The 27833-nt window shown below is 38.5% G+C and overlaps 1 protein-coding gene and 1 pseudogene across 2 annotated transcripts; both read right to left on the minus strand.

Annotated features, from left to right (window-relative positions):
• The window catches only part of LOC111347050 (natural resistance-associated macrophage protein 2-like), a 118037-nt pseudogene extending 107414 nt beyond the window's left edge, over positions 1–10623 (minus strand).
• Positions 1–27833, minus strand: LOC148719133 (uncharacterized). Of its 2 annotated transcripts, XM_088741620.1 has the most exons (8): positions 27769–27833; positions 27039–27111; positions 26609–26689; positions 25832–25873; positions 11115–11292; positions 9589–10490; positions 5157–5277; positions 1–3874 (listed from the first exon to the last, which is right to left on the minus strand). In XM_088741620.1, the coding sequence occupies exons 1-5, from the start codon at positions 27789–27791 to the stop codon at positions 11287–11289; spliced, it is 225 nt and encodes a 74-aa protein (XP_088597746.1). In that variant the 5' UTR covers positions 27792–27833; the 3' UTR covers positions 1–3874; positions 5157–5277; positions 9589–10490; positions 11115–11286. The 2 variants fall into 2 exon arrangements, with proteins under 2 accessions (XP_088597746.1, XP_088597745.1); XM_088741619.1 differs by lacking the exons at positions 25832–25873; positions 26609–26689; positions 27039–27111; positions 27769–27833 and adding an exon at positions 14679–17044.

The following is a 27833-nucleotide window of genomic DNA, read 5'->3' on the forward strand; positions in this document are numbered from 1 at the left end:
TAAATTTTCCACAGCATTTATTAACGAATTGCCCACAAGGCCGCGCCCTAGATTAGACCCTACGGGATCTTTTACACGGTGGAAATGGTACAGCATGGTATTCACCAGCGCATAGAAACAATACAGCTGAGAGACAGCTTAGCATACCTTCCATTCTTAAACGTTCCCATAGTGGCTTTATATCCCGTAAAATGCAACACAGGAATCAGAGCAAAAGGTAGCTGGCAAGATAACAAAAAGTCCTCAGCTTAACAAAATTCACGAGCGTCATTCGATAGTTGGAAACATTTTTTACTCCCATCGGTGCTACTACTGATTAAAAGCTTCCTGTTCTGCGATTTACTCATCAGAAACCTAGATTTAGGTTTCTGAAAACTGCGATTTACTCATCAGAAACCTAGATTTAGGTTTCTGAAAACTGCGATTTACTCATCAGAAACCTAGCAGAGGTCAGTGGTTCAAATCCCGTACAGGCCTGAAATTTTTTTCAGGTCTGATTTCCACTATTGCTCAAATAGTGCTTTACTGCGAAGGATCGTTCTTATATACGTCTCATAACCGCAGTTCACTCATATGTTTCATATGTTTGTTGTTGTTCGATTTATCATCTACGGGTTTATATCGAATTAATTTGATGGCCTGCTCCCAGTTGGCTTGTTAGCTCAATTGGTAGAGCGCTGCACTAGTATCGCAGAGGTCAGTGGTTCGAATCCCGTACAGGCCTGAAATTTTTTTCAGGTCTGATTTCCACTATTGCTCAAATAGTGCTTTACTGCGAAGGATCGTTCTTATATACGTCTCATAACCGCAGTTCACTCATATGTTTCATATGTTTGTTGTTGTTCGATTTATCATCTACGGGTTTATATCGAATTAATTTGATGGCCTGCTCCCAGTTGGCTTGTTAGCTCAATTGGTAGAGCGCTGCACTAGTATCGCAGAGGTCAGTGGTTCGAATCCCGTACAGGCCTGAAATTTTTTTTCAGGTCTGATTTCCACTATTGCTCAAATAGTGCTTTACTGCGAAGGATCGTTCTTATATAAGAAACCTAGATGTTGAATCACTTTCTTTTTTCTCCAAACCAAACAAAAGTTGCTACCGGAACCACGTCACAGTTCAACCATTTCATCCCTAAGATCTCAAAAGAAGTTCTTTTTATTATCTGCCTCACAATTCTTATGATATTAGTTCGGAAAATTTGATATTGGATGAACTAATAAGTTCCTATTAATATTTATCTTTATTCTCATCACTAGTCTGCTTCATACTGTGCTGATAATGCAGTTAATGGTTTGAACCCGGGGGTAACATGTGAAGGTGTAGTCTGATCGTCCGGGTGAGTGTAGTCCTGAGAAGGACTGTTGTCGGTGGCAGTGACTGACGTTTCGACAACCTGTGCGGAAGTCATCATCAGAGTCAAGTGAATGATTGTTGTCAGTAGAATGTTCTTATTCCAGTTCGTGTGAAATGATCGGTTGGTTTTGCCGTGATGTTATAACATCATTCTACTGACAACAATCATTCACTTGACTCTGATGATGACTTCCGCACAGGTTGTCGAAACGTCAGTCACTGCCACCGACAACAGTCCTTCTCAGGACTACACTCACCCGGACGATCAGACTACACCTTCACATGTACTGATAATGTAAGGAGAAATTATGTCTTAGTCTCTCAGTGGCAGTTCAAGGGTTAAACTTGGTTTTTCGGACCCTTGTGTTTTCAATTGTAGCGAAGTTCTTTTCCATCCGTTAGCACCCTTGACTTAGGTTTTCTACTCTGACAAAGCAACAATTTAAAGGTTTCCTTCATGGTAAGATTGATTATATCGCAAATGCGGCTCGAAACTATCTCAGGCACAACTTACCTGCAAACTCTGTAGCACATTAAGGAAATCATTCATTCCAGTCAGATCCTGAACTCCTTCCTTAAAAGCAACAATAGGGGTTGGAGCAATGGCGATCGATCTGCTAAATAGCACTCGCTTCCATCTTGCCCAAGAGATCTTCAAGAATCCCTGCAGTGCATAAATCAAATCGAAAGATTTTCTCTTCTCGAGGAATTGTCAACAATCGTTGACATGCGGGCAAGCACAAGTTATTCCAAGTTTAGTGTGGTAAAAATCACTTCCTACCTCCATAGCAAACTGGAAAAAAAATGATGCCATTAGCTTTCAGCAGAAGAAGGCGAGAGCAAATTCAACGAAAGAGCCCTTAAGATGAGTTCCAATTGAAGGTCCAAAGTTATTGAAGGAATCGTTTGGTTTTTGTTGACTTCGCCATGTGATTGGTTGAAAAAACTTACGCCAACCCCACAACCAATCAGATTAAAAAATAACACCTACTGCAACAGGGTCATTCGCCTTTTCCCGTGCTTAAAAGCAGTTTATTCGATTAAACTTTCTTTTTGATAATTGATTGGCTCCATGAGAAATTTTCTTACCTGTGATTGTCAAAAGCGCAGTTATCCTAAATATGACCTATTTTTAGATCAAAAGGACGATATTTTTTGAGGATTGAACACATTGACGGTAACTTTTCTGAGTGCTTACTCTAACGCTCAAGAAAGACGATGGACACTTTGACCTTTCCTTTGTGCGTCATGCTAAGCATAAAGCTCCAAAAACAAACAGACAAACTAACAAAACGCAAACGTGTTTTATTCTTTTATGAATCAAACGCTCGTATGTATTGTAGAACTTTGACCAGCTGCAAGAATTCCAATGCCCCAAATATACTACGCTGCTTTTCGAAACATGCATCCGAGAAAGACACCCTGAAAAGATACACGGACAGGATTTTAAAACGAGCGCCACTACACTGCAATAATTAACGAATTTTCACCGAACGAAGTGTGGGTGGTTCGTAGTGGAGTATTCAACCAGCCGCAATGCGTCAAAGTAGATATGCACCGCTAGCCACCTATACTAAGGTGAATATTTGTTTAAGAAAATATCAAATCATTTAGATAACATAGCACAAAAAGATGATTTTAACTCACTTATTCCTGCAAAGATTGCAATATTTTCTGGCGCACACTCCACCCACGTTGCTCGGGGTGAATAACAAAGAATAGTCCGAGTTCAAGCGGCCAATCAGAGCGCACCCTTTAACGCTATCCGCTGTTTTGGTATAAACTAATCGCTACAATTAACTTCTTCAACTAATGTCTTACTTATTAGTACACCAATAGTTCTTACCCCTTTGAAAAGGTCTCCATCGATGGCTATATTTGATAAACATAGAGAAATAAGAATTCGATATTTTCTGATTTTATAGATTAAATTTGACAGATCAATCAAGAAACACTTTCCCCAAAAGTTTACCTAATGCTTGTCTTTGAAAATTTAACAAAAATTGTTCCAAGATTCTTACTTTAGGATCTCCGATCTTGTCCACATCAAATATGTCAGCTTGGCTTATGCTGTAATTAGCGCATTTATGATCAAAAGAAAGAGATTGTCAGAGTTTTCATTGAGAAATGTAGTAACACGAGAATATTGAAAGTAAAAGGGAAGGTACTCACAATAATATCAAGCAGCTAAGTGATGAAAATAAAGAAAAGTGTCTGTTAGGGAGGGGGGGTGTAAGTTGATCAAATACCAAATACCTGTTACTAAGGATACTGACATGATATTCATCTTTCGTGCATGCCTTGTGAGATCGATATGATTCTCACACAATGCCGTAAGATGTATTCCATCACTAAAAAAATGAAATGATGGTGGAATATTGATGTTCCTTATTCCGTGGTTGAAAATAGAAATCAATAATATAAACCATCGAATTAGGTAAATTTATTACCTGATGCAATGAAATAATACATATTTGCTTTTTTCACTGCTTTGGGATTTTTCCTGTCTACTTCTCGAGACTACAACAAAGAGAAAGAGGAAAAAAACATTAACGATGATTTCAAGAATTGTCACCAGACAAAGGTCATGGGTTCAAATCCTGTACATGCCTGAATTTTTTTCAGCTCATATTTCCATTACTACATAAGTAGGATTCATTACTGCGAGGATCGATTTCATACATTTCAAAGAGACTGTTTTTAATTTGGTTTCATCGACTAAGCTGATGAGGTAAATTGGGCACCGTACATAGTTTCTTCGCTATAACAGACGGCTAACTTTCAAAAGAGCGTTAGCCTTCGCCACCCATCGTGAAGAGTTTAGAAACTATTTACGATGGCCAATTCACATTATCAACTCAGCTGAGAACTGAAAATCAAATCATCTTGAAATGCACCCCACCGTCACGGCACCGCAGTTCCTCTGAAACTTACCCCCTCTATTCATTTGCTTTTGACTGGTTGAACCAATCATATTGTTAAGTTAAGGGGACAAATCAGAAGACTGTTTTAAGGAAGTGAAACTCTGGTAAAGACTCCTCTAAATAACCATCCTTCTCGACCCGTGCGTAGGTGTCACGAAAACTAAGACCTAAGACCAAAGACCTCGAAAACTAACACCCCTCGAAAACTAAGACCCCTCGAAAACTATGACCCCTCGAAAACTAAGACCCCTCGAAAACTAAGACCCCTCGAAAACTAAGACCCCTCGAAAATAGACTTTCTCAAAGTTGTTCGCTTGGATTTCTGTTCTGGTGTGGTAGGACCAGCAGGAACTTCGCTCGCTCGGCTTGGCTCACGCTCACCGTCTTGTTGATTGTAATGCCCTACCTTCACCACACCATAGCTGCCATCTCCTATTTCCTTTCGATCTTTGAAATCTTTCCATTTAAATTGCGGCAGTCCATCAAAAACACTTCTTTGAGGATGTTTTGGTTTCGGCCTTGGAAATTTAAACGACATGTTTTGAGCACGAGCTCAGCGCACCACGTGTCAAGCGTACCCAAAGGCAGGAAACGCAATAAAAAGCCATGGCATTTGTCTAGGAATATGCCAAATGTTGATTGACTGAGACACGACCAGGGACTTACTTGAGATAAAATTGCCATCTTTCACGAGTTTTAAATGAAATGAATGTGTCGCGTTGGCCACTACACCCTACCCAGAGCTGATTATGTCAGGCCTAAAGGCATCCGTCTTACTCGTTATAGCTCTGATCAAGACATACTAATTCCCAAGTGCCGTACAAAGCTTTTCCAATTTAGTTACTTTAATCGTGTCGCTAAACTCTGGAATACCTTACCTGTATCCACTCGTATTATTAGTTCTCTCGATCAGTTTAAATCTCACGTACTCCAACGCTATTCGGCTGCCTTTCGTACAAACTATGACGTCACTAACTTGAACACCTGGAAGTCGATCTGCTGCAAATACAGTAGGTCACGTGATCTTCTATAAGTTGGTAACTGCTGCTATTAAGACTTTTTATCGGCCGCATGAGGGATTTATTCCTATCGTTTTTTCTTTTATAATTGGGTTTTTTTATATACTTTTCACACTGTCTATTGTTTACATAGTTAGTATTTGTGTATTTTTCGTAAGGGCACACTTAATTTGGAGCCTCGCTCTGTTGTGTGTCCCGCACCTTTGTCCTCCGTTCTCTTCTGGTTCTTGTTCATATGTAATTATTTTAGATTTTTTAGTATTGTGAGTATGGTGAAAGCGATCAAATAAATAAATAAATAAATAAATAAATGAATTAATGGGTTTACGGCTGATTGTATTTATAAGGGATAACAAGACCCAAAAATCAATATTTGGTCATACATGCCGCAAGTTATAATCATATAAATATGATGGTCTAATCAAAGTTCATGTAACTTGACCCCGTTGACCTAAAGTTGCGTGTTGTACTTTTACACTTTACTGCTTTTAACTACCAGAAGTCACGCACAAGAGCCGCGATCAGAAAAACCTGTCTTAAGATCATGATGACGTTTAAAGTTTCACGAGAATTGAAAACAGACCGTACTTATTCTGGCAGAATACGTTAAAACGGCCTTTCGTTCGAATCGCGTACATCGAAAACATTCTCTGCGGCGCTGCCGTAAGTAACTGATAATAGACCCTTTCAAGGTTAACGCCACCATTTTGCCGGGGGTGCAAAACTGCTGGGGCGAGCGCAAAATGTACAGTGAATGTATGGAAAAAGTCGGGAGATTGATGCTCTATAATTTGAGGAAGGTTGACATTGTGCAATTTCTATGAATTACGAAGTAAAGATACCTAGCGAAAGATGTTGCCGATTAAATATGAAGGGTTCAGGCTCGCTGAGAAGTGAGAAATCTTATTTTTAGTTTTTCATACAAATGCTTTTAAATTTTCCCGGAAACGGCGGTTTGGTTTTAGAGACGAAAATATGGAAAATCAAAATCTTAATTTGCGGCTTTTTTCGCGAGACTTCATTTCTCGAATTTGATCGGTAAACTGGTAGGTCTGGTATCTTTAGTTTGTAATTCATAGAAATTGCACGATTTCAACCTTCCTCAAATTATCGAGCGTCATTTTCTCAACTTTTCCCATACATTCACTGTACATTTTGCGTTCGCCCCAGCAGTTTTGCACCCCCGACAAAATGGCGGCGTTAACCTTGAAAGGGTCTATTACGCACTCGGTAATTCTGGCCCCGTCCACACTAATGTGTAGTGAAATGAGAAACAGAAAGCTCACTTTTTCTTTCTGAATTAAATAGACGGTAAATGTAGCGGCGAAAAGTTAACTTATCCATATCTACGTTTAATTTTGCAGCTCGGTAGCCTGCATGTTAACTCCTCAAGTAAAATTCACGACGGTCGCCCATGGTGTAGCTCCTCCAGGTCATAGCTCTTTCTGTTACCTAAGTCCAGGTTGTAAAGATCACCTTGGCTTTCTCTTTCTTTTTAAATATCCCGTACTCAAAATTTTTTCGCGGTGTCTTAGTTTTCGAGGAAGACTTGTATGAAGGTAGATCCTGGACAAAATGTTCGATTCGTCGTTTCGTTATTGCGTTTCGTCGTTTCGTTATGTCGAGTCGTTGTTTTCGAGTTCGACTCGTCGAACTTTCAGTTCGTTTCGTCGTATTGTCAGTTCGATTTGTCGGCTGGCCTGTTCGACTCGTCGTTTTACGAGTCCGACTCGTCATCGACCACATCGGTTCGTCGCTTTTTCGTTTCGTCATGGCGTTTCCTCGTTTCGTTATGTCGTTTCGTTATGTCGTTTCGTTATGTCGTTTCGTTATGTCGTTTCGTTATGTCATTTCGTTATGTCATTTCTTTATGTCGTTTCGTTATGTCGTTTCGTCAGGTCGTTTCGTTGTTTCGACTTGTCCACTCCACAGGAGCTATAATTCAACTTATATTACATGAAGAGTTACTTTATTTCATACACTCTTACATCAATCATTAATGTGGTATCTATAATTTACCCTCTGCCGAAGGAAATAGATCTTTAGAATAGCTACTTAATCTGCAGAAGCGTCCGAGTTATTTAGAAAAACGTATTTTCAGCTAAAAGTTAATGAATCACTTGGACGAACACCCTGGAGTAATTATCGCGGGAGTCTGTCTTTTTGTGAAGGGTAGGAGGGTCAAGGGTTTCTTGTGGAGGGTAGGAGGGTCAAGGGTTTCTTGTGGAGGGTAGGAGGGTCAAGGGTTTCTTGTGGAGGGTAGGAGGGTCAAGGGTTTCTTGTGGAGGGTAGGAGGGTCAAGGGTTTCTTGTGGAGGGTAGGAGGGTCAAGGGTTTCTTGTGGAGGGTAGGAGGGTCAAGGGTTTCTTGTGGAGGGTAGGAGGGTCAAGGGTTTCTTGTGGAGGGTAGGAGGGTCAAGGGTTTCTTGTGGAGGGTAGGAGGGTCAAGGGTTTCTTGTGGAGGGTAGGAGGGTCAAGGGTTTCTTGTGGAGGGTAGGAGGGTCAAGGGTTTCTTGTGGAGGGTAGGAGGGTCAAGGGTTTCTTGTGGAGGGTAGGAGGGTCAAGGGTTTCTTGTGGAGGGTAGGAGGGTCAAGGGTTTCTTGTGGAGGGTAGGAGGGTCAAGGGTTTCTTGTTGAGGGTCGAGGGTAACTTTTTCCCCCTTTTTTAAAATTAATTAGAAAAAATGAAACCGAATTTGACTAAAATAATTGAAAGTAATTGGAGGAAAAAACTACTTTTTAAAGATACAGAGTACAAGTGGACCCATTTACTTTTACCCCAGAGTGCAAAGGAACCCTTTTCTGTTCCTTAGTAAGGTCTAACCATGAATACTGCTCTGAGATATGGTCCCCATATTCGCGCAAGAACACTGATAAGCTTGAAGGAGTGCAGAGACGCGCCACTAAATTTATTTTGAAAACGAAGGATAGCTATGCAGCTCGTCTTGAGAAGTTAAATCTATTATCTTTGGAAGACAGAAAATAGTTTTAATTGACATAACTTTCTTTTTTTAAGGCACTGAAAGGGTTTGTTGACACTGATGTTTCACCTTTTGTGGATTTTTACTCTAGTTTAGATTATTGTTCCTTGAAACATTATGATCATCTGACGTTAAAAAAAAATATGCAAGGGCTAATTCCCTTAAATATTCCTATTTCCATCGAATAGTAGTTTCTTGGAATATGTTGCCTGTTGACATTCGCACTGCAAATTGTACTGGGAATTTTGAATTTAATGTGAAGAAATTTCTTGTACGTAAATCATGATTTTATTTGTCTTTATTATAAAAGTGTCTCATTCGCACTATATGTATTGGGTGATCTGCTTTTACATGGGGTCTGGGACTCTTTTGCAGATTCTCCTATGGCTTTTTAAAAATCTTTTTCGGTTAAGTAACTGTATCGTACCAGCATTTGTGTATGTATGCCATTAAATTGTAATAAATAAAATAAATAAATAGCTCTTTTTATAGGTTGAAATCACTCCAAAAATTAGAAGGTGGAGAAGGGGTGAGACAGTGAATAGCATGTGGCCAGTTCGTTTTCAAAAACCTGATTACTTTTCAAATAATTAAATTAAGAACCCACAGAAAGCTCATATTCGATCATAAGTCTGGTTAAATTTCATGTTACTGTAACATCATGGAGCAAAGAAATGTGGTATATACACAGCTGAAAGCATGAACTGATTCTTAAATGACTTGGCTGACTCAACTTGAGCACAGTCAAGTAGTGAGAGTGTTGACATAATTTGACGTGCAGGCACTGAAAGGCATGAAACATTTGCAAAACTACAATACAATATTCTTTATTTAATGAGGGTGACGTAATTAACCCAATGAGTTATCTTACTTACCGCCTTCACAACCCATCCATCCCACCCCAGGGGAGGACATCCATCACACAGTAATCTCGTGCGTGGGAAATTAACGTCTCCTACCCCTAACCCTGCAGGAGATGGGACCTCCATTTATTCGTCCCTATCCGAGAAGACTAGAATATCTAACCATTTCTCGATGTTATAGAAAGGCAGCATATTCTTTTCAATTATTTTAAGACTTTGGGTGTTGGTCCGGCCGGGGCTCAAACCCTCGACCTCCCGCACAACAGTCCAGTGCTCTATCCATTGAGCTAACCGGGAGGTGGTAAGCTCAATGGATAGAGTCTTTTTTTACAACTTGGAGTTTTCTCATCCCCAGAGCCAAGATCAGACATGAGTTACGATCACTAAATTTCTATTAGTTTTTGGTTGTGTTTCCTGGCATCATATTTGTAATTTAGCTTGTTTTCTTACCTTAGACAAATCCTGCATTCCTTTCTAGTTTTCACCACAAGTGTTGTAACAAGTCGGCTAGGCTGATTACATGATTTAGTCCAATAAACGACTGTGTAAGAGTCCGCTGTCCGTCCGGTACTTCACTATGGTTGACCTGGTGAACCCAACATGCTGGGAACACAACAAAAAGGCTTACCTGTGAGGCGTATTCAACGAGGGAAAAGGTTTCAATATATTTACAACTCACGAGCTCATGGCATTACTTGACAACCTCACAACAAATGTAGGGAGAGACTGGAACCTATACTACTCAGTCTCTACAAATACACCACAACCTGCATGTCCCTGACAATGATTGCAATTTCAACCATAATCCAAAGAATGATGCCAGGTATCTTGGCAGGGGTACTTTTCATGACACACCTCTGCAAGGTGCTTGCCTATAATAACAAATCCAGTATAGATAATTAATTATTAAATCTGTCGGAGCAATAAACAAGTTACTTCTCCTCACAATAGCCTTACACTATCCAGCAAACAGGTAATGAGAATATGTACACTTATCTACTAGCTTACTGAGACATTCGATGAATTGTCTGTCTCGTATTTCTTTGGATTCAACCTCTGAGAAGTTAGTGTTCAATCAACCAACATTCCCCAACTGACACTTTTAATTGGTCATTACTTTAATGGGAATATTTGCTTTTCAATGCAATATCAAACATACTACTCACTAAACCTGCTGTAAAGATGTCTTATTGGGGCATGTGAGCAACCATTTCTTTGATTTAGAGCTAGATTGAATGGTGGAAGGGGGGGAGCTTGCAAGAAATTTCTATGCCCCATCCCCTTCCTTCTCCTTCACTGTGATCATTGCTCACCCCATTGATACAAATTTTTCTCTCCCTAGCCTTCCACTCCTGCAAGAGTCAAAGATAGCAGTGTAATTTTCTCTAAGAAAATACCAGGCACTTACTCCCCAAAATAATGCCTGTTCTGAAGGCTGACAACACACATCAGTCATGAAACAGAAAGAAGGCACATACTGTACATTCTAGGGGCATTTTTTCATGATCGAACTTAATGCTGGGTCTCATTTCTTGTTGCACAGAATCCCCAAGTTTCTTTGTTACTAATGGAAATTGTGTCAGTTTTACTGTGAAATATTGTTTCTTAAAATTCTTCCTCAGATGTTGAGCTGAATGCACAGTGAAGGCATGGAATCCTTATCATAGCAAGAATATTGAAAGCCACCTGTATTTGCTTATTAAATCCCTTGGCAAGTTATCTCAGTCCTCTACAGACTCTTTGCTGGGGATCAAATTCTTGTTCATCAGAGCAGGAGATAACAGATAACACTGATTTATGTCAAACCTCCATGTAAATTCTTCTGTTTTTTGGAAATAAGTAAGTGAATAAAACTAATTATAATAAGGAGACTGTGTTGTTATTTAAAAAAGTCAGTTAAATTTGCTTTTAATTTCATCAATATGAAAAACATAAGAAAATACAAGATACAGTCAAGCCTGTATTGCAGTAGTCACCCTTGGGGAATGGCAGTGTATCACCACTTGATGTAAATTAATGGCTTTATTCCATCCATTTTGAAATCACTGGTGGTCCCTGTAATCTGATTGGCTCTAATTGGTGCAAGTTATTCACGAATTGCATCATTTTTTGCCATAAATCACATCTCTTCTCCAGCCAATGAGGAAGTTACACCTAAAACAAACAACCAATCAGTTTTCAAATCTTGTTTAAAGTGACCAATCAAATTGCAGGATAATGAAAGACAAAGAGTATCATTTGGTAAATTTTGCAACTTTTGTTTCCAAAACTCTTCTTTCTCCCTTCCCCCCCCCCCCAAAAAAAAGAATTTGATGAATTTTAGTTCTCAGCTCAGTTAACTCCATCAATAAAATATTTGAATTGACCAAGTCCTGTATGTGGGCAATTTCAAAATGGATGTAATAAAGTAGTAATTGAACCTCATGTGGTGCAATTTTGGTCTGAAATCATGTCTTGTGATTTCAAATCGAACTCGCGCCGTGTGCTCGTTCGATTTTGAAATCTCGCATATCATTTCAGCCCAAATTGCACTCCACTCAGTTCAATTACTATTATTGACCAGCAAATGACATGAGTGATGTTTGTGTATAATACTTTTCCAAACAGTCCAAAGAAGAAAGGGTATTTGCAATATGTTGATAACAATTAAACTCGACATTATAATACACATCAAAAAACTAAGTGCACCTATTGGCTAAAACCCACTGCATTTTTTATGTAACACAAGTGCAAAGTTGTGACACAAATTACAAAAGAGTGCATACACTATTAAAATTTTATGTCTTGACTTTCTGTGCTGCTTTTTTTCATGTAAGTTATTAACAAGTGCTGAACAATATAATTTCTCATGCAATTTTTTGAAAATAGGCACTAGTTTTAATTTTTACAAATTTCACTTGCTTTATGAGCTTGTGCAATTTTGTTGTCTTTGAAAAATTTATTTGTGCTGATTAACACCAAAATGCACTCGGAATCAAACCTATACATTACGTATGATGGACGATCCTCGCAGTAGATAGCGCTATTTGAGCAATAGCGAAATTCAGACCTGAAAAAAATCAGGCCTGTACGGGACTCGAACGCAGCGCTCTAACCAATTGAGCTAACAAGCCAACTGAGAGCAGGCCGTTAAGTTGATTCGTAATGAACCCGTGAAAGTGATAAATGAGATAGAATAAATATATGAAAATCATATATTTTGAACTGCGGTATTTGATATGTATGATGGACGATCCTCGCAGTAGATAGCGCTATTTGAGCAATAGCGAAATTCAGACCTGAAAAAAAATCGAGGATCGTCCATCATACGTATCAAATACCGCAGTTCAAAATATATGATTTTCATATATTTATTCTATCTCAAACCTATACATTGTTAGTTAAATGTTCTCAGTGCTAGAGTATCTCATGGTGAAATCAGAAGTTTCAGGGGTCAAACCCCCAGCTTGTGGGGACTAAGATTATTTCCCTTCTTTGGCCTTGTGACAAATAAGTTTTTATTTTGAAGAGTGTGTGCAGTTGTTCAGAAAAGTTACCTTCAGCTTTTTTTTTTTTTTATCTTTGACCAGTCAACATAAAACTGCAGTCAGGATAAGGTGAAGAGCAAATCATGAATTGAAAGTAAAAATCAACGTTCAATTTGGAGACACTTTCATTCCCAACATTCTTCACCAAAAACAAAATTATATATCAATATTAATCACAAAGTAAATTATTTAAATCAGGAAGAAACAAAACAATCAGCTTTTGATAATCATCAACATTGAACAATCTTTATTTTAAGTGCTTGGTTTTGCTTCTACACAAAAGTAACTAAACACCACTGGTTAATTTTAATCAAACATTATCATAGTCAATGGAAATCTTTACTTTTATCGTACTTTAATTGCTAGCTTCTATAGATACAAAAGCACATTGGCATAGGTTTGAAATTTATAATATAAGAACAATACCACTTAAAAATGGTTTTGCAACCAATAGTAAGAAAAACTACCTGCAATTCCAAAAATGTTTGAGGTTTTCAATATGAAAACTTCCCTGTAACCTTTTCGGAATCCATGGTAGACTACAAAGTGGGTTGATCTCACCTTTTTTTAATAGTTTGACTTAAAAATAGAACTAAGGCAAATGCGATTAATTGTTTATGTGACATGACTTAGAACAATTGTAAACAATTACACTCCAGTAAAAAAAATAATAATGACCAAGCGAGGCATACCCAACTGTTTTGCCTCTGGCCAGTTGAGAGCTTTATGTTTATTTACAATGTTTAGTTACAATTTGTTTCTATAGGTGATCCTGAAAACCATCAAGTGGGTGGTCAATTAAACTTGTAATCAAGTCTACCTGTGCCTCTGTGAGTGTTCCTAGTTCAGGTTGCTCTATCAACTAAGTCACAAAGTCAAACACCAGGAGCAGGACAAGAAGCATTCCATCAGTTGCAATCTGCAACCTGTTTGATTTCATTTGTTGCCAACACATTCCTGTGCAGCGAGCAAAGATCCCACTAAAAATTTCCTAGCTTATGACATGCGACTTTGTAGCTCATCTGTTTGAGTGCCCAATAAATATATAGAGGCACAGGTTTGTACTCTGTAAAATCCTGACTTTTTTTAGGCTTCTTCCACTGTGAGGATGACTCCCTTACTGATGTAATTATGGAGGGTTGCTACAAATAAGGAGTTTCTGGAAATTTCTAGAAGGATAATTAGTTGAGCTAACTGAATACTGGGCCAATCTCATGCAGTGCTCTGGAAATTTCTACGACATGTTGCAAAGGTCCATAAAATATAGAATAATACTTATTTTGTAACCTTCTGGAAAACTCTAAAATGCCTAATAAATGTACATAAATTGCCATTCACCAATCACAGTTAATTGTTATTGACTGCAAAGACTGCTATGAGTTTAAAGAAGCTAAAGAAGGCCATTGTAGTCTTCTATGGATGCTTTCCCACATTAATTCATACACACATAAATGTATGTCACTCCCTCCTGAAAAGGTCTTTTTAGTAGCAATATTGAAAAATCAAATGCAAATTTTAAAGAATACAAAACTTAATCAATTATGATTCATTATTCTAATTGGTCAAATGGAAACAATTCAAACAAAAGTTGTCATTATATTTCTTTCGATTAAATTGAAAGTAGTTCAAATGCTATTTTTGTTTCAGAAAAGTTTACCTAGGAGTTTATCAACAGATTCAGAAGAGATTTTGAGATAACAGCGTTAACTGTGATTTTTGTATCAGTGCTGAACAGGAGTTTTAGCCAGTAATGAGCTGTTGTTGTTTGCTTGTTGTCATGATTTAGAGTCTGGTAGAAACAGGTTTGTTATTCTTCACATAAATAGAACTCTCCTCAAACATCATATGTAAACTTACTTTGACGCTGATATCGATTGTGGCTAAGAGATCAAGCAGCGAATGAGAGCCATGATGGAGAATTGTGATGCCGTTACCCTTAAACTGTTAAAGTCCCTACACATACATTCCCAACAACAAGAAAACATCTTAAACAGCAGTTTATAAAACAAATACCTTTGCACCTTCAAGAATTCGTACGACAAAAGCCATGCGTCCCTTAGTAGTCACTGTAATCCGTCCTACTTCACGGATCCCATCAACTCGGATTTTTACACTACGCACAAACTTACAATTTTTGCTGTATATTTCAACCTGCAGGAGTTCTTTCTCTGGTCTAGCACCAGCGACGACGATATGTTCATCTTCTCGGTGAAATGTAATGCTCCCATAGACACAGTCATTTTTCTGCAGTTTAAACTGGTTGAGATGCTTGCCTTCACTGAATAAGTGAACACAGGAATCTTTCTTGTCCACAACCACAACACGGCCATCAGTAGCGACAGTGACATCCCATGCATCCTTTAATATTCCTTCGCCAAAACTGCGAACAAGCTGTCCACTGGTGTCATATTCCTCTACTGCACTAGAGTCCCTCAGTGTCACGACATTCCCCCTATCACTCACAAACAGTCCTCTGTACAGATGCTGTCCACTGAGACTAAACTTGCGGTGCAGGTCACCGGCTTTGGTGAGGGTATAAACGCAGTAGGGGAAGCTACGGGATATTTAGCTTCTGCTCCTTTTTACCCCTCTGACCAAGTGACCATGGTGGAACACACCAGTGCTTCACGCCTTGTTTAAGTAGTACTTTCGTTACTCTTGCGTCATACACTGGATTGATTTTGACTTTGCCACTGACATCAACGAGCGGCCAGATCAGAAAGGATGCGTCTTCACCAACTGTTCGCGTGACATCGTAGATGACATGATTCACGAGACAGACTCCGGAGATAATTTCCCTTCTTTTTCCTTTGCTGAGCAAACCTCTTACTGCCCGGAAACCTTTCTTAAGCTTAACAGCAAAGGTATTTTGTACTGCAGGCAGACAGTTTAATTCCTCTACACACTCTTTGCATGATGCCACTGCATCAGCAGGATTGTCTATTGTCTTTAATATGGTCGCCATAACACGATACTTCATGGCCAGAATGCGGTCAGATATTTTCAGGTCTTCGTTTTCAAAAGCCTCAGTAGCTTTTCTTTGAGCATCTTCAAATTTTCTCTTTGCAGCGGAAAGCTCTCTCTTAGCTGATTGATCCAGGTCAGTAAGCTCCAACCTACTAATTCCTTTAATAGGAGAAAATGCGTCATCACGCCCATCACAGGCCGCCTCTCCTATTGCCGCACCACACTCGCTTGTAGACTTTGTTCTCTCAAACACTTTAAGCAAGGACGCCATTCCTCCCTCGAAGAGGCTAATACTTGTTACCAAATCTTTCTTTGATAACTTGTCCAACTGTGTCCTGAAGTTGTTGATTTTCTCGACGATCAAGGAGTGGAAGTTTTGGTCTGTTACATCGCCATCTTTGAGTTTTTCCGCGAAATTCTCGATATTTTGGCCTTTTTCTACGAGTAAGCCAATAGTGGCTTTAAACACAGCAGCAGTTTCAATCGAAGACATCACTTGAATCCTTTTTTCTTAAGTGACGCTACGTTACACAGTGCAACAGGGTTTGAACAGAATGAACAGGGAGTTATCCAAAATTCAGCTTTTCAATTTGGGTCAAAGTTCTTGTTCAGTGGTTCATAAAAGCTAAGGGAAACAGGCGATCTATCAATTTTAACCAATCGTACCGTCATCAGGGGAACTGAAAACAATAACGAACCCCTGTAGCAATAATTTAAAAAATTTGCAGTTATAGCTCATCTTAAACAATAACGAGGTTGGAGGTCGTTTCAATCCCTTCATTGCTGGTTCTTTTACAGCGTAATACACCTGGAGAATGATGGAAAAATACTGACCGGAATGTATCAGTGAAAGAAAACACACTCCAGTAACACTGGAAACCAAGCCGAGCTGAAGCAAACTCAGTATTTATTGTCATCTTCAGGTTCGCCTCAGCCGGGCTCCGAAAACACTTTTTACTGATGTATTTGGCTCCAGTTAATGAAACGAAACATAAGTAACTGCGAAAAACTGAGTTCTCAAACCAATAAGGATCTCAGTTGACTTTGTGTGGCATATTAATTAATTAATTAGATTCGACTGGACTGGTATTAATATCTTTCGTGGCTAAACCCGATTTCAAAACATGTCCATTTGACTGATTCAACTTAAGGAGACTGTTGACCCTTAAGAGATCACGTCAATTATAATGAGTGTTTTTGTCAACAGAAACAGATGTCCCTTTTGTACAGATGAGGTTGACTTTTTTTCATATTTCAGTCTAAACTTATGGCCTTCCTTTAAGCTACTAGGTTACGATAAAACTACATCTTTTCCGATTTATTTGTCAGTGTTCCAGAATATCTTTGAAGATCGTGATTCATTTGCATGAAATATAAACATTGAAGTTTGCCTACGGGGAAAAACTCAGTTCAGAAATAGCTCGTCATTGTTTCACTCAGCCTTTTGTTGTATCAAGGAAGCCGCAAGATTGTTTGTCCTGTCATCCTATAGCGCAATGAGTTAAGGTTTATTTTTAAAATAACACTGCTACTTTTTCCCTCGCGAGCAGGAAGTTGTTTAAAACGTCCATAACATGGACCGTCTCTTCTACTGAGTTTTAACCACTTATCCCATTTCGGCAGGAACACTCCGAGCAATTGGAAAAGTTTGTTTTCGAGCATCAAAATCAAAATCTTACAATTAAACTTTATTTATTATATAGCTACTGATGAAATACCAAGACTTTTATTTCCTTTACTAAAAACTCATATCTTCATTACTCGCAGTGAAGATACTATTTTTATCTATCACGTGTGAGGATGTTGGTGTCGCCATAGTTACTAAGCCAATTACAAGAGAGCTGTTATAGAATTTTTCTCTTCTTCGTTAGAATGTTGACTTTTTGGAACAGAAAATATAAGTATTATTGTCTTTATTTCTCCTTTATAACTTTGTATCCGAGTTTCATAGCATTTTTGTGAGAGGCATTTTACGATAGGTGACTACTCAAATTGCACTATTTTGCTATTTTGATAATGAATAAAAAATGTTTTGTTTTATGTGGAAATTTCATCAGTATCTATAAAATAAACAAAATATTACATGGCCACTTGGGGATACGAATCTCACTTCTCGCTTTGAAAGTATCTCTCACTAGTGAGCGAGGCGAACGAGTTAGAGATACAGCACTCGAAGTTAAAGTCGTATCTCCAAGCGGCCATGTAATAACTTCTATATAATGCTTCATGCATGGCTGAAAAAGATTCTTTTTTTCTCGTTAGATAGCTGCTTGGGACCGTTGAGATCGTAAATTTTTTTATCTCGGGAAAGTGAAATTAAATACTATGAGACATTCATTTACTTCTTTGTTCAAGCGTATTATTATTGGAGTGTAACCACAAGGGGCCCAGACAAGCGACGAGTCTGGTTGTTTATTGGAAATATAAAGGAATGTATGGGAGAATATTAAAGAGTTTTATTATCGTAAACTTATATCATGCATGAAATCACTCCTAGTATAGTTTTAACTGTTTTAGGAGTAAACCTGTTAAAGCATTAAAATATGTCTGAGTTAAAGCTCAAAATAAATGTAAATCTACCTCACTTGCTGCGTATTGTCGTTTCTGTGTCTCTAAATGGCGAATTTGAGCGATTTGGTGGGTTTTGCGTCGACTGTTACTATACGTTATAAGAAAAAGACCCTCGTCTCCTGTATGTGGATCTCAGTTTGCTTTGTATGGCATGTTGGTTAGATTCGACCGGAATGATATCAATATCTTTCGTATCTAAACCCGATTTCAAAACATGTCCAATACTGACTCAACATAAGGAGACTGTTGACCCTTCTAAATAAATCACGTCACTGATAATGAGTGTTTTTGTCAACGAAAACAGATGTATAGTGGCCTAGGAATGCCACAAGAAAATTGTGTGGTACCTTGTTAGTTTCCCGTTATTTATTATGTTATTTCATTTTATTTTTAAACTTTAAACGAAAAAAAATTACATCGAGATACTTTAAATCAAAAATGGAAATAAAAATTTTTAATAAATAGTTAAATGAAACGAAAACAATCTTATCTTAGCCTAGCAGTGCCATAAGGTTTTTCTTAAAAAAAAAAAAAATTTCGGTCGTGGCCTATCGATGCCATAGCCCACAATGCACTTGGGTCATGATGTTTTCTGCCAAGATGGCGGGAAATCAAATCAGGAATGGCGACCGGATGCAAGATCAAACGCTTAAAGATGATTCATCAAAGTCCGTCCGGCAAACTGGAAAAAAGGGAGATTTTAGACTTCATAGAATCGAAATACCCAATGTATGCATGGAGTGAGCGAACATTAGCACGCAGGCTGCAGTACTTTGACATTAAGTTCACGAATTAAGAAGTGGATATTGAAGATGTAAATACAAAATATATTCTTATGTTTTTCGATTGAAAACTTTTGTTTTGTAGACAATTTTGCATTTTTTCACAATCTGTTTGGCTACAAAATAATTAATTGGTGCAGTGTTTCTTTCAGAGGTCATAAAAAGGATGTTCTTGTGTCAAAGTCTTTTCAGAATAATAAATGACTTGCACCTATCATAGTGAGTTTTTGCTGTTTACTCTAAAGGAACCTACTTGCATATGTGTACATTCCCGTGCTACAGAAAGAACTAGATACCTTTAGTGTATCAGTGTGGAACAATCATCGCATGCCTAAGCAGAAGGCTAAAGAACTTCCTGATGGAGTACCAGAGCACATTTACGTGTATACGCAGAATTATAGAGGGGAAAAATGTGGCCTCACAGTAACCGAACAACAACTCCAGGAAACAGCAGAGCTCTCAGGTGTGTTGGAAGGGACAAGTGACTATTTGGAGGCTGGGTTCAGAAGAGAATGTGAAAGACACATTCCAGACACAAATGATGTTGAACCTGCACAGGCAGCGAATGCTTATTTATTTTTAAAGAATAATTTTGATGTAAACAGGGTGTAACAGTGACTCATATTTTTTTTGCTCACTTTTATGTAATGGCCGGACGAAGACTGGTTGCTCGGCTTTTTGCAACTGCTCATATTCCAGAAATCTGATGTGAATGACCTTCGACCAGTCTTTGATCTGACTTTCGTGCGTGTACGAGGGCCCGCGTTCGCCCGCGAGGACATCGCATTCGCAATTTGTTCCAAAATGCGACTTACAGGCCTCCTTGATATTCTTTAAAGTCGGTTCTTTGTCGAATGGCACGAGGGTTAAAGGCCCAATGCGGTTGTACTTTTGGCACTTGCCTTGAGCGTTTGCCGATAGTCTCTGTACAGTCAAGGTGCCTTCAGATCCCCTGGGGCTAGCTTTATCGCTCTTTGTACCTACCCATCTCTTTCCTTGGCGTTCCTTGTAGTCGTCCCATTGCTTACGTTTACCTGACATGAGGAAATCGTGTAACAACACAATGAAAATGTTTCAATCACACATCGCTTAGGAGCCACGCAAAAGTTCACCGAGGAGGATTGTGGGCTATGGCGTCGATAGGCCACAACCGAAATTTTTTTTTTTTTTTTTTAAGAAAAACCTTATGGCACTACTAGGCTAAGATAAGATTATTTTCGTTTCATTGAACTATTTATTAAAAATTTTTATTTCAATTTTTGATTTAAAGTATCTCGATATAATTTTTTTTCGTTTAAAGTTTAAAATGAAATAACATAAAAAATAACGGGAAACTAACAAGGTACTACACAATTTTCTTATGGCATTCCTAGGCCACCATACAGATGTCCCTTTTTACAGCTGAGATTGATTTTTTTTCATATTTCAGTCTAAAGCTATGGCCTTCCTTTAAGCTACTAGGTTACGATAAAAGTACATCTTTTCCTATCTATTTGTCAGTGCACGTTCCAGAATATCTTTCAAGATCTTGATTCATTTGTATGAAATATAAACATCAAAGTTTGCCCACTGGGAATGACCATGGAATGACTCAGTTCAGAAATAGGTGGTTTGCACATGGTTTGCACGATAAGTCATTGCCGCCATGTTGGTAGACGTAAACAATAGATATCTCATTAGCTCCCCTTGTTCGTCCACCAGCATTTGTTCTTTTCACGTCATTGTTTTACTCAGCCTTTTGTTATATCAAGGAAGCCGCTACATTGTTTGTCGTGTCATCTCCGCACAGCACAATGAGTTTAGGCCTATTTTTAAAATAACACTGCTATTTTTTTTCCTCACGAGCAGCAAGTTGTTTAAAACTTCCATATCATGCACCCTCTCTTCTACTGAGTTTTAACCGCTTATCCCATTTCGGCAGGAACGCTCTGAGAAATTGGAAAAGTTTGTTTTCGAACATCAAAATCTTACAATTAAACTTTATTTATTATATAGCTACTGATGAAATACCAGGATTTTTCCTTTACTAAAAACTCATATCTTCATTACGCGCGGTGAAGATACTATTTTTATCTATCACGTGTGAGGATCTTGGTGTCGCCATAGTTACTAACATGATAAGCCAATTACAAGAGACTTATTACAGATTTTTTCTCTTCTTCATTAGAATGTTGAACTTTTGGAAAAGAAAATATAACTATTATTGTCTTTATTTCTCCTTTATAACTTTAAATCCGAGTTTCATAGCATTTTTGTGAGAAGCATTTTCGATAGGTGACTACTCAAATTGCACTATTTTGCTATTTTGATAATGAATAAAAAAAAAGTTGTTTTATGTGGAAATTTCGTCAGTATCTATAAAATAATCAAGACATTACATGGCCATTTGGGGATACAAATTTTATTTTCCCGCACTTAAAGTATCTCTTACCAATGAGCGAAGCGAGCTCGTGAGAGACACAGCACTCGAAGTTAAATTCGTATCCCCAACCGGCCCTGTAATAACCTCTATATGATGCATCATGGCCGAGGAATATTCTTTTTTTCTCGTTAGGTAGCTACTTGGGACCGTTGAGATCGTAGTGTCTTTTTTTTTTTGTTAATTTCGGGAAAGTGAAATTAAATACTCTGTGACTTTCAATTACTTCTTTCTTCAAGCGTATTATTATTGAAGTGTAACTTTATTTCCTATTCGAGGCTGGGTTTCTCTTTGTTATCAACAGAAAAAAAACCTAGAATAAAGTAAAGCAACGATATTTGCAAGTTAGCTGCAACTGAACTTTCAACACTCTAACATCAGTGTGCGTATTCTCCATACCGTGTTCCATATATTTCCTTAGGTGCTTACAAGAATAATTTGGTTCAACAATAAAGAGCTCGTCATCATCATCATCATTTATTTATAATTGTTGTTACTACATAAAAACATACATTTCAAGTTGGACTGGCCCGCATATACCTATGCTAATCTAGGCGGGCCAGTCCGTCAATAGCTACAGTCTATCGTTAGCTTATTACTATCAATATTAGTATAATAAAAAGAAAAGTAAGAGAATAATGTGATTTAATAGATAATATTTTGCTTGTTTGTTTGTTTCTCTCTTTCCCCTTCCCCCTACTTCTACTACTACTTGACATTTTAATTTAGCTTAGAGATGATTTTGCGAACCTCAATGAAAGATTCTTCATCTTCGAGTACACTTCATAGTTAGAGCTTCATCAAGTTGGGATCATTTCCTTTATTCACGTGACCTTAATGTTTGATTCAAGAGTATGATTGAAAGGAGAAGTTAAATGTTAATCACTTCAAAGGGTTGAAAAGAATAAAAAAAAAAAAAACAAAAGTACACATGGCTCATTTTAGACTAGTTGAAGTTCATTTATTTGTTTAAGCAGGTTGATTAATTGGCAGCTGTGATAGCTGATGTGGACCTGCTGTCCTAACCCACCCATCCCACCCCAAGGGAGGACATCCATCACACACTAATCTCGTGTGTGGGAAATTAACGTCTCCTGCCCCAACCCTGCAGGAGACGGGACCTCCATTTATTCGTCCCTATCCGAGAAGACTAGAATATCTAACCATTTCTTGATCTTATAGAAAGGTAGCAAATTCTTCTCAATTATTTTAAGACCTTGAGTGTTGGTCCGGCCGGGGCTCGAACCCTCGACCTCCCGCACTACAGTCCAGCGCTCTATCCATTGAGCTAACCGGGAGGCTTACACTAGGTTTACACTAGAGGAGAGTTTTCCAGATTCGTAAATGTTTCCGGATTCATCAATCTTGGAGTATTCGGATTCGTAGGCGTTTACGCTGAAAGGATATTCGGATTCCTGACCGTTTTCAATCAACGACAACTCCGGGAACATTTGAAATGGAATGGTTACCAAGCCCAACGTTGTTTCGTCGTTCGATCGACAAAGTGAAAATGCCTCCCCCAAAAAAGGCTAGAGTAGATCCAGATGCCACTGAGGCAAATTTGAGTTGGACAGATGCCAAGTCATCTACGTCGTCGGAGATTAAGTGTGGCTGACGTTAAACTTCCTTGCAATAATAATTTGCGTTTCCTCAGAAATACTGCGGTACACATGACAAAATCTCGCCTGAGCCTGCAAAAAGATTAGGCAACCGGAGACCGTCAGCAATGTTAGATCCTCCATTTTGGTTTCACCGCAAACTCAAAAGATTGCGGGCGGAAATAATATCCGGATTCGAGAAAAAAACCGCTTACACGACATAACTTTCCAGATTCAAAAGTTATCGGATTCAAAGTTCCCATTTTAAATTCCGGATTCAAAATCTCTGGAGACACGACCAAACCGGGGAGTTTTTATTTCGGATTCGTCCACTTTCGTGTAAACGGCAAAATCAATCCGGTACTAAAACGTTTAGGATTCATTACGAATCCGGAACAATTTCCATCAGTGTAAACCTAGTCTTAATAAGCAGGCGCGTTAACAGGATTGAGAAGGGGTCTATGTATGTGATGTGACTCCGTGCTACGGAAAACTGTTCGAGGAAAATTATTGGTGCTTTACTTTGATTATAAATTTATTGCCTAAACAGCTCTGATGCAGCTCATTGACTCTGATTGTTGAGGAAATTTTTTAAGAACAGTAAAACTTCCTAAAGGAGACATTTTCAGGACCCAGGCAGATAGAGATTGGTTGGTGTTTGTCTGACTCTGAAAAAATGACCTTGCAATACGCTGGATGCATTATTCTAATCAATTAGCTAATGTGTCCAAAACCAAATCTATTTTTTATTAAGCACTGCCCTCTCACAAGTATATCAGGTCGATTTACCATATATATTCAGCTATAAGCCGAGCGATTTCTACATAAATTAAAGCGAGAGTTAGGCGAACTTTTAGCCAAAGAGGGGGTTCAGCTTATAATCAAGATTTTTCAAAAATGAAAACTTCAGCGTATTTAGACAACACCAAATGGGCATATTTTCATTTAGAAGCCGAACTTAGTCGAGAGTGCGACTGGACAGAAGTCCGAACCGCTTTGGCGTCTCATCCATGTTTAAATCCTCAACAAGGAGTAGCCCCGTCCCTGTCTTCTCTTGTTGATAGATTGGATCAAGCAATTGAAAATAGACGGTGCTCTGAGTAGATTTCGCAAATCGGAACAACTAGTTGTACATTTACACAAAACTACTGTATCGCGTGAAGTGCTCACTCAATCGTCAGTGACATGTTGATTGCTTAACGTGTCCGGAAATTAAAAGCGGGCTTTCGGATCCAGAGAATGTTTCCCTTTCCCCTGAACAAAAGTGACAAAAATTTGCGAATGAAGGTATCCCCTGATCTAGTATCCAGGTTATACCGTGTAACTGTAACTGAACTGTACAACCACTTGTCCGTGGAAGGTCTGGGTAAGAGATTAGGTTCCAGTCACAAATTCCCCCCAACATACAAGTGTCCTTTCGAGAGAGTTACAAGTGCAAACGTTTTGGAAACATTTCTCCGGGACCAAACTTGTGTCCCTTGAATGAAGTCCTTTCCACGGCGGAATGATAAATGAAAATGCAAACGTTTTTGAAGGATGAAAACCAGCTCTCTGGCACCCTTTAATGTCTGTATATTTTGCATTCACCCATCCACTGACCTAAACATGAATTGAATATTTTTCCATGACCGAACTTGTGCCCCCCAACACTCTCCCCTCTCGGATGGCCGTCCCAAAGAAGAAGCCCAATTAACGTATTGCTGTTTGAACATTTTGAGCTCTTTCGTGAATAAACTTTATTCAGTATACATTAGAATTTATTAAAAAAACTATATTGCACTTTGTCTTAACGGCTAAGAATGCATTTTCTCACGGTAGCCTTCACGATCAAGGACTGGAAGAAGGATTCAAAATTAAGGCAACGTTTGTGGGTAAGTTTGTCCTTCTTGTTACTTGGTTAAAAAAATATCTCATTTACTATTCAATTAAGTATACGTTTTTTCCTCGTTTGTCTCAAAGCTGTTAATACCAATTATTATAGCACTACCTAACATGGTCTTTAAAATCTCTCTCTTACTTTTAATCTTAAAATATTGCCTGGCTTCATAGTGAAATAACATTAAATAACGATGCATGACAAGGCCTTCTGATTGAGTTATCGACGCTTCGTCCCCCCTCCCCCCCACTGAGCCAAATAAACTCGGAACAACGTCAGTGTGAGATGCCATTGGAAATAATATTATCGTCTTTTTGAATACTGTAGTGAATCGTATCAGGTCTTTTCAAAAACTGCCAAAACCAGAATAAAAGCAAATTAAAATTTGAAGGGTACTCGTTTCCCTACTTATTCTCTGTTAAATATCGTCGTTTATTTACAAATCGCGCATGTTAAAGTCAGCGTATCCTTTAGGTAATGAGGGGAGTTGAGGGGGGAGGGAGGAGGAGGAGGAACAAACCAGTCAAATGTCAGTGGATCTGCCAACGCTGTGATGGCTCGGCGCAACGATCGGCGCATGTTCTCAGGTTGTTATAACCAGGTTACCTTTCAGAAGAACTAACCACACTCGCCAGTTAGTCGGGGTGTCTTACACGGGTATAACTTCTTTTCTTTAATGCTCAAAACAGATGAAATGGCACATGAACAGGAAGAGTTCATCTGTCGTTCTTATCAAAAGCTTGTAAAGGTATCACAATTTACGTCGTGCTGCTAGCCAGTAGAACGTACAGGCTCAAATTCTCAGAGAAGTAATCTTAGTGATTTGAGGCCTGCTTTAATAGCTTATGAACAAAAAAAGTGACTATCGTTGAATACCAGAAATATATTCCAGTAGATCTTAAAAAAAAATAGGTAACGTTCTAGTTAATGGAATTTCAAACACCATTTCATACCTTGATGAAATCCAAGAAGGTGAGCCCAAGTGCAAAATAAACCTAAAATAATAGATCACAAAGCCTTTATTATTATAAATATTTTTTCAGGCCCTGTCCATTCGCATTCTTATTAAACTTTCTTTTCTCCAAACGTAAAAGGAAAAAAATAATTCTGCTGTTGTGCATTTGAATTCTTTCCCCTCATCCACATAAAATTGAAAACGGGGATTCGTCATATATGACGTTCCCACTACACTACGTCATCCGTTCAAACTGAGAGATGGACAGTGGGAGAGATCTCTTTTTCAGGGGGCTTGGTTGAGTAGGTACACCATTAAATCTTCCCAACGGACACTGGTATTTATTAGATGGCCCATAAAATATTGGTAATTGTTTTTACCGGATAAGTGTGGTTAAAAGGCCAAACTGCAGACGATGGGCGACTCAAATTGATGAAGTCTTCTTCGCAGCCGTTATTTGGTCTTGTCACGCAATATACACTCTCCCCCACCATCGGCCGGAAATTATGGTACCCGATGAAATACGAGCTGTGATTGGATAAGTAGTCTTGGCGCGACTGGCTCAAAAAATATGAGCCGCGCTCTAGTTGGCTACACTTAAAGAAAGGAATGTTCCAATTGAAGCACATGCCGGCGGGGTAGAGTGTGCGTCACGTGAAAAGAACAGACAACAGTGGTGAAGGAGACTAAAATCGATGATGAGGAAAAATAAAAAATTGAAAACTGAACCTTAGTTTAAAACCTGGGTATAGAAATCCAAGCACAGGATACTTACCAATAACGAAAGAAAAGTGACGTAGAAAAGAAGGTACAATCCAACTAGAAAATAGTAGCCCGCGTTACGTAGTATTTCGGACTGAAAGACAGCAAAGAAAATGACAGCAGAGAAGCATTAGAGCGACGGACATTCCACGAGCAAAGATCTAAAACAAATATCATATTTAAACTCATATGTTTGTCAAAACGAAGCCCGACTGATCTTCCAGCAGGAACAGGGCTTCGAGCTTACAAATTCCAAAGTTGGCTTCCTATTTGATATAATTTTTCGACAATTTTTAAAACAGTGTAGGAAAAAAACAATGTCATTTAGTGCAAATAATTCGCAATAAGCGGACTTCTCTTACGTTTGCCTGGAAGTTAAGATTATTACGCAAGTCGTAAAGGTAAATATTAACATCGTAGAGATGGGTCAAATCACAACTCACCACATACTCAGCGACAAAAAACATGGTTATCCCTATAACAACGGATAAAAGCCACGCTACACCTTGCATAACACTAGGGATAAAAAGAGAAGGACGAGAATTAAATGGATTTCAATGAAAAACTAGAAAAGCCAAAAAGAAATTGTCCAAACGGTATCGAATAATAAAAGTTGCTAAATGTCCTAGCTATTCCAGGCTCTCAGTTTATTTGTTTGCAGCGAACGAGAGAAAAAGTGACGCACTTTCGCTCGCTTTTTTTTTAATTGCCTCTACTAACCAAGAACCTGCAAAACTTAATCTAAAAAAAGGATTGGCCGTCATTGCTTTCATTTTAAACTTTGGTACAAGTCAGTCAGCATTGACCCTACTCTTCAAAAATTTAAAATACCATTATTTTGTCTGAAATAACACTTGGACGTTGGAGGGTAATCAAACAAAGGCCGAACTAGCTTCCACATATTTTCCCTTTAATTATTTAAGAAAACTTAGAGTTTCATCACCCACCGGGTGATAAAGCTTGTCTTGGTGGATAATGTACTGAGAACAGTTTTTGCACCCCACTTGACACTTACGCGTAAATTTTCTACAGCATTCATTACAGAATTGCGGAAATGCCTCAAAGCTGCGCTCTATATTAAGCCCTACGGGATCTGTTACGCGGCGGAAATTGTACCGCATCAACGGTACTAACCAGAGTATAGAAACAATACAAAGAGACAGCTTAGCTTACCTTCCATTCTTAAACGTTCCCATGATGGCTTTATCTCCCGTGAAATGCAACACAGGAATCAGAGC

Source organism: Stylophora pistillata, chromosome 12 (assembly GCF_964205215.1).
Source record: "Stylophora pistillata chromosome 12, jaStyPist1.2, whole genome shotgun sequence".
NCBI classification, from domain to species: domain Eukaryota; kingdom Metazoa; phylum Cnidaria; class Anthozoa; order Scleractinia; family Pocilloporidae; genus Stylophora; species Stylophora pistillata.

Excerpts from the sequence above, each read along its gene's own strand:
- LOC148719133 (XM_088741619.1), bottom strand. The coding sequence starts at position 16,125 with ATGTCTTCGATTGAAACTGCTGCTGTGTTTAAAGCCACTATTGGCTTA.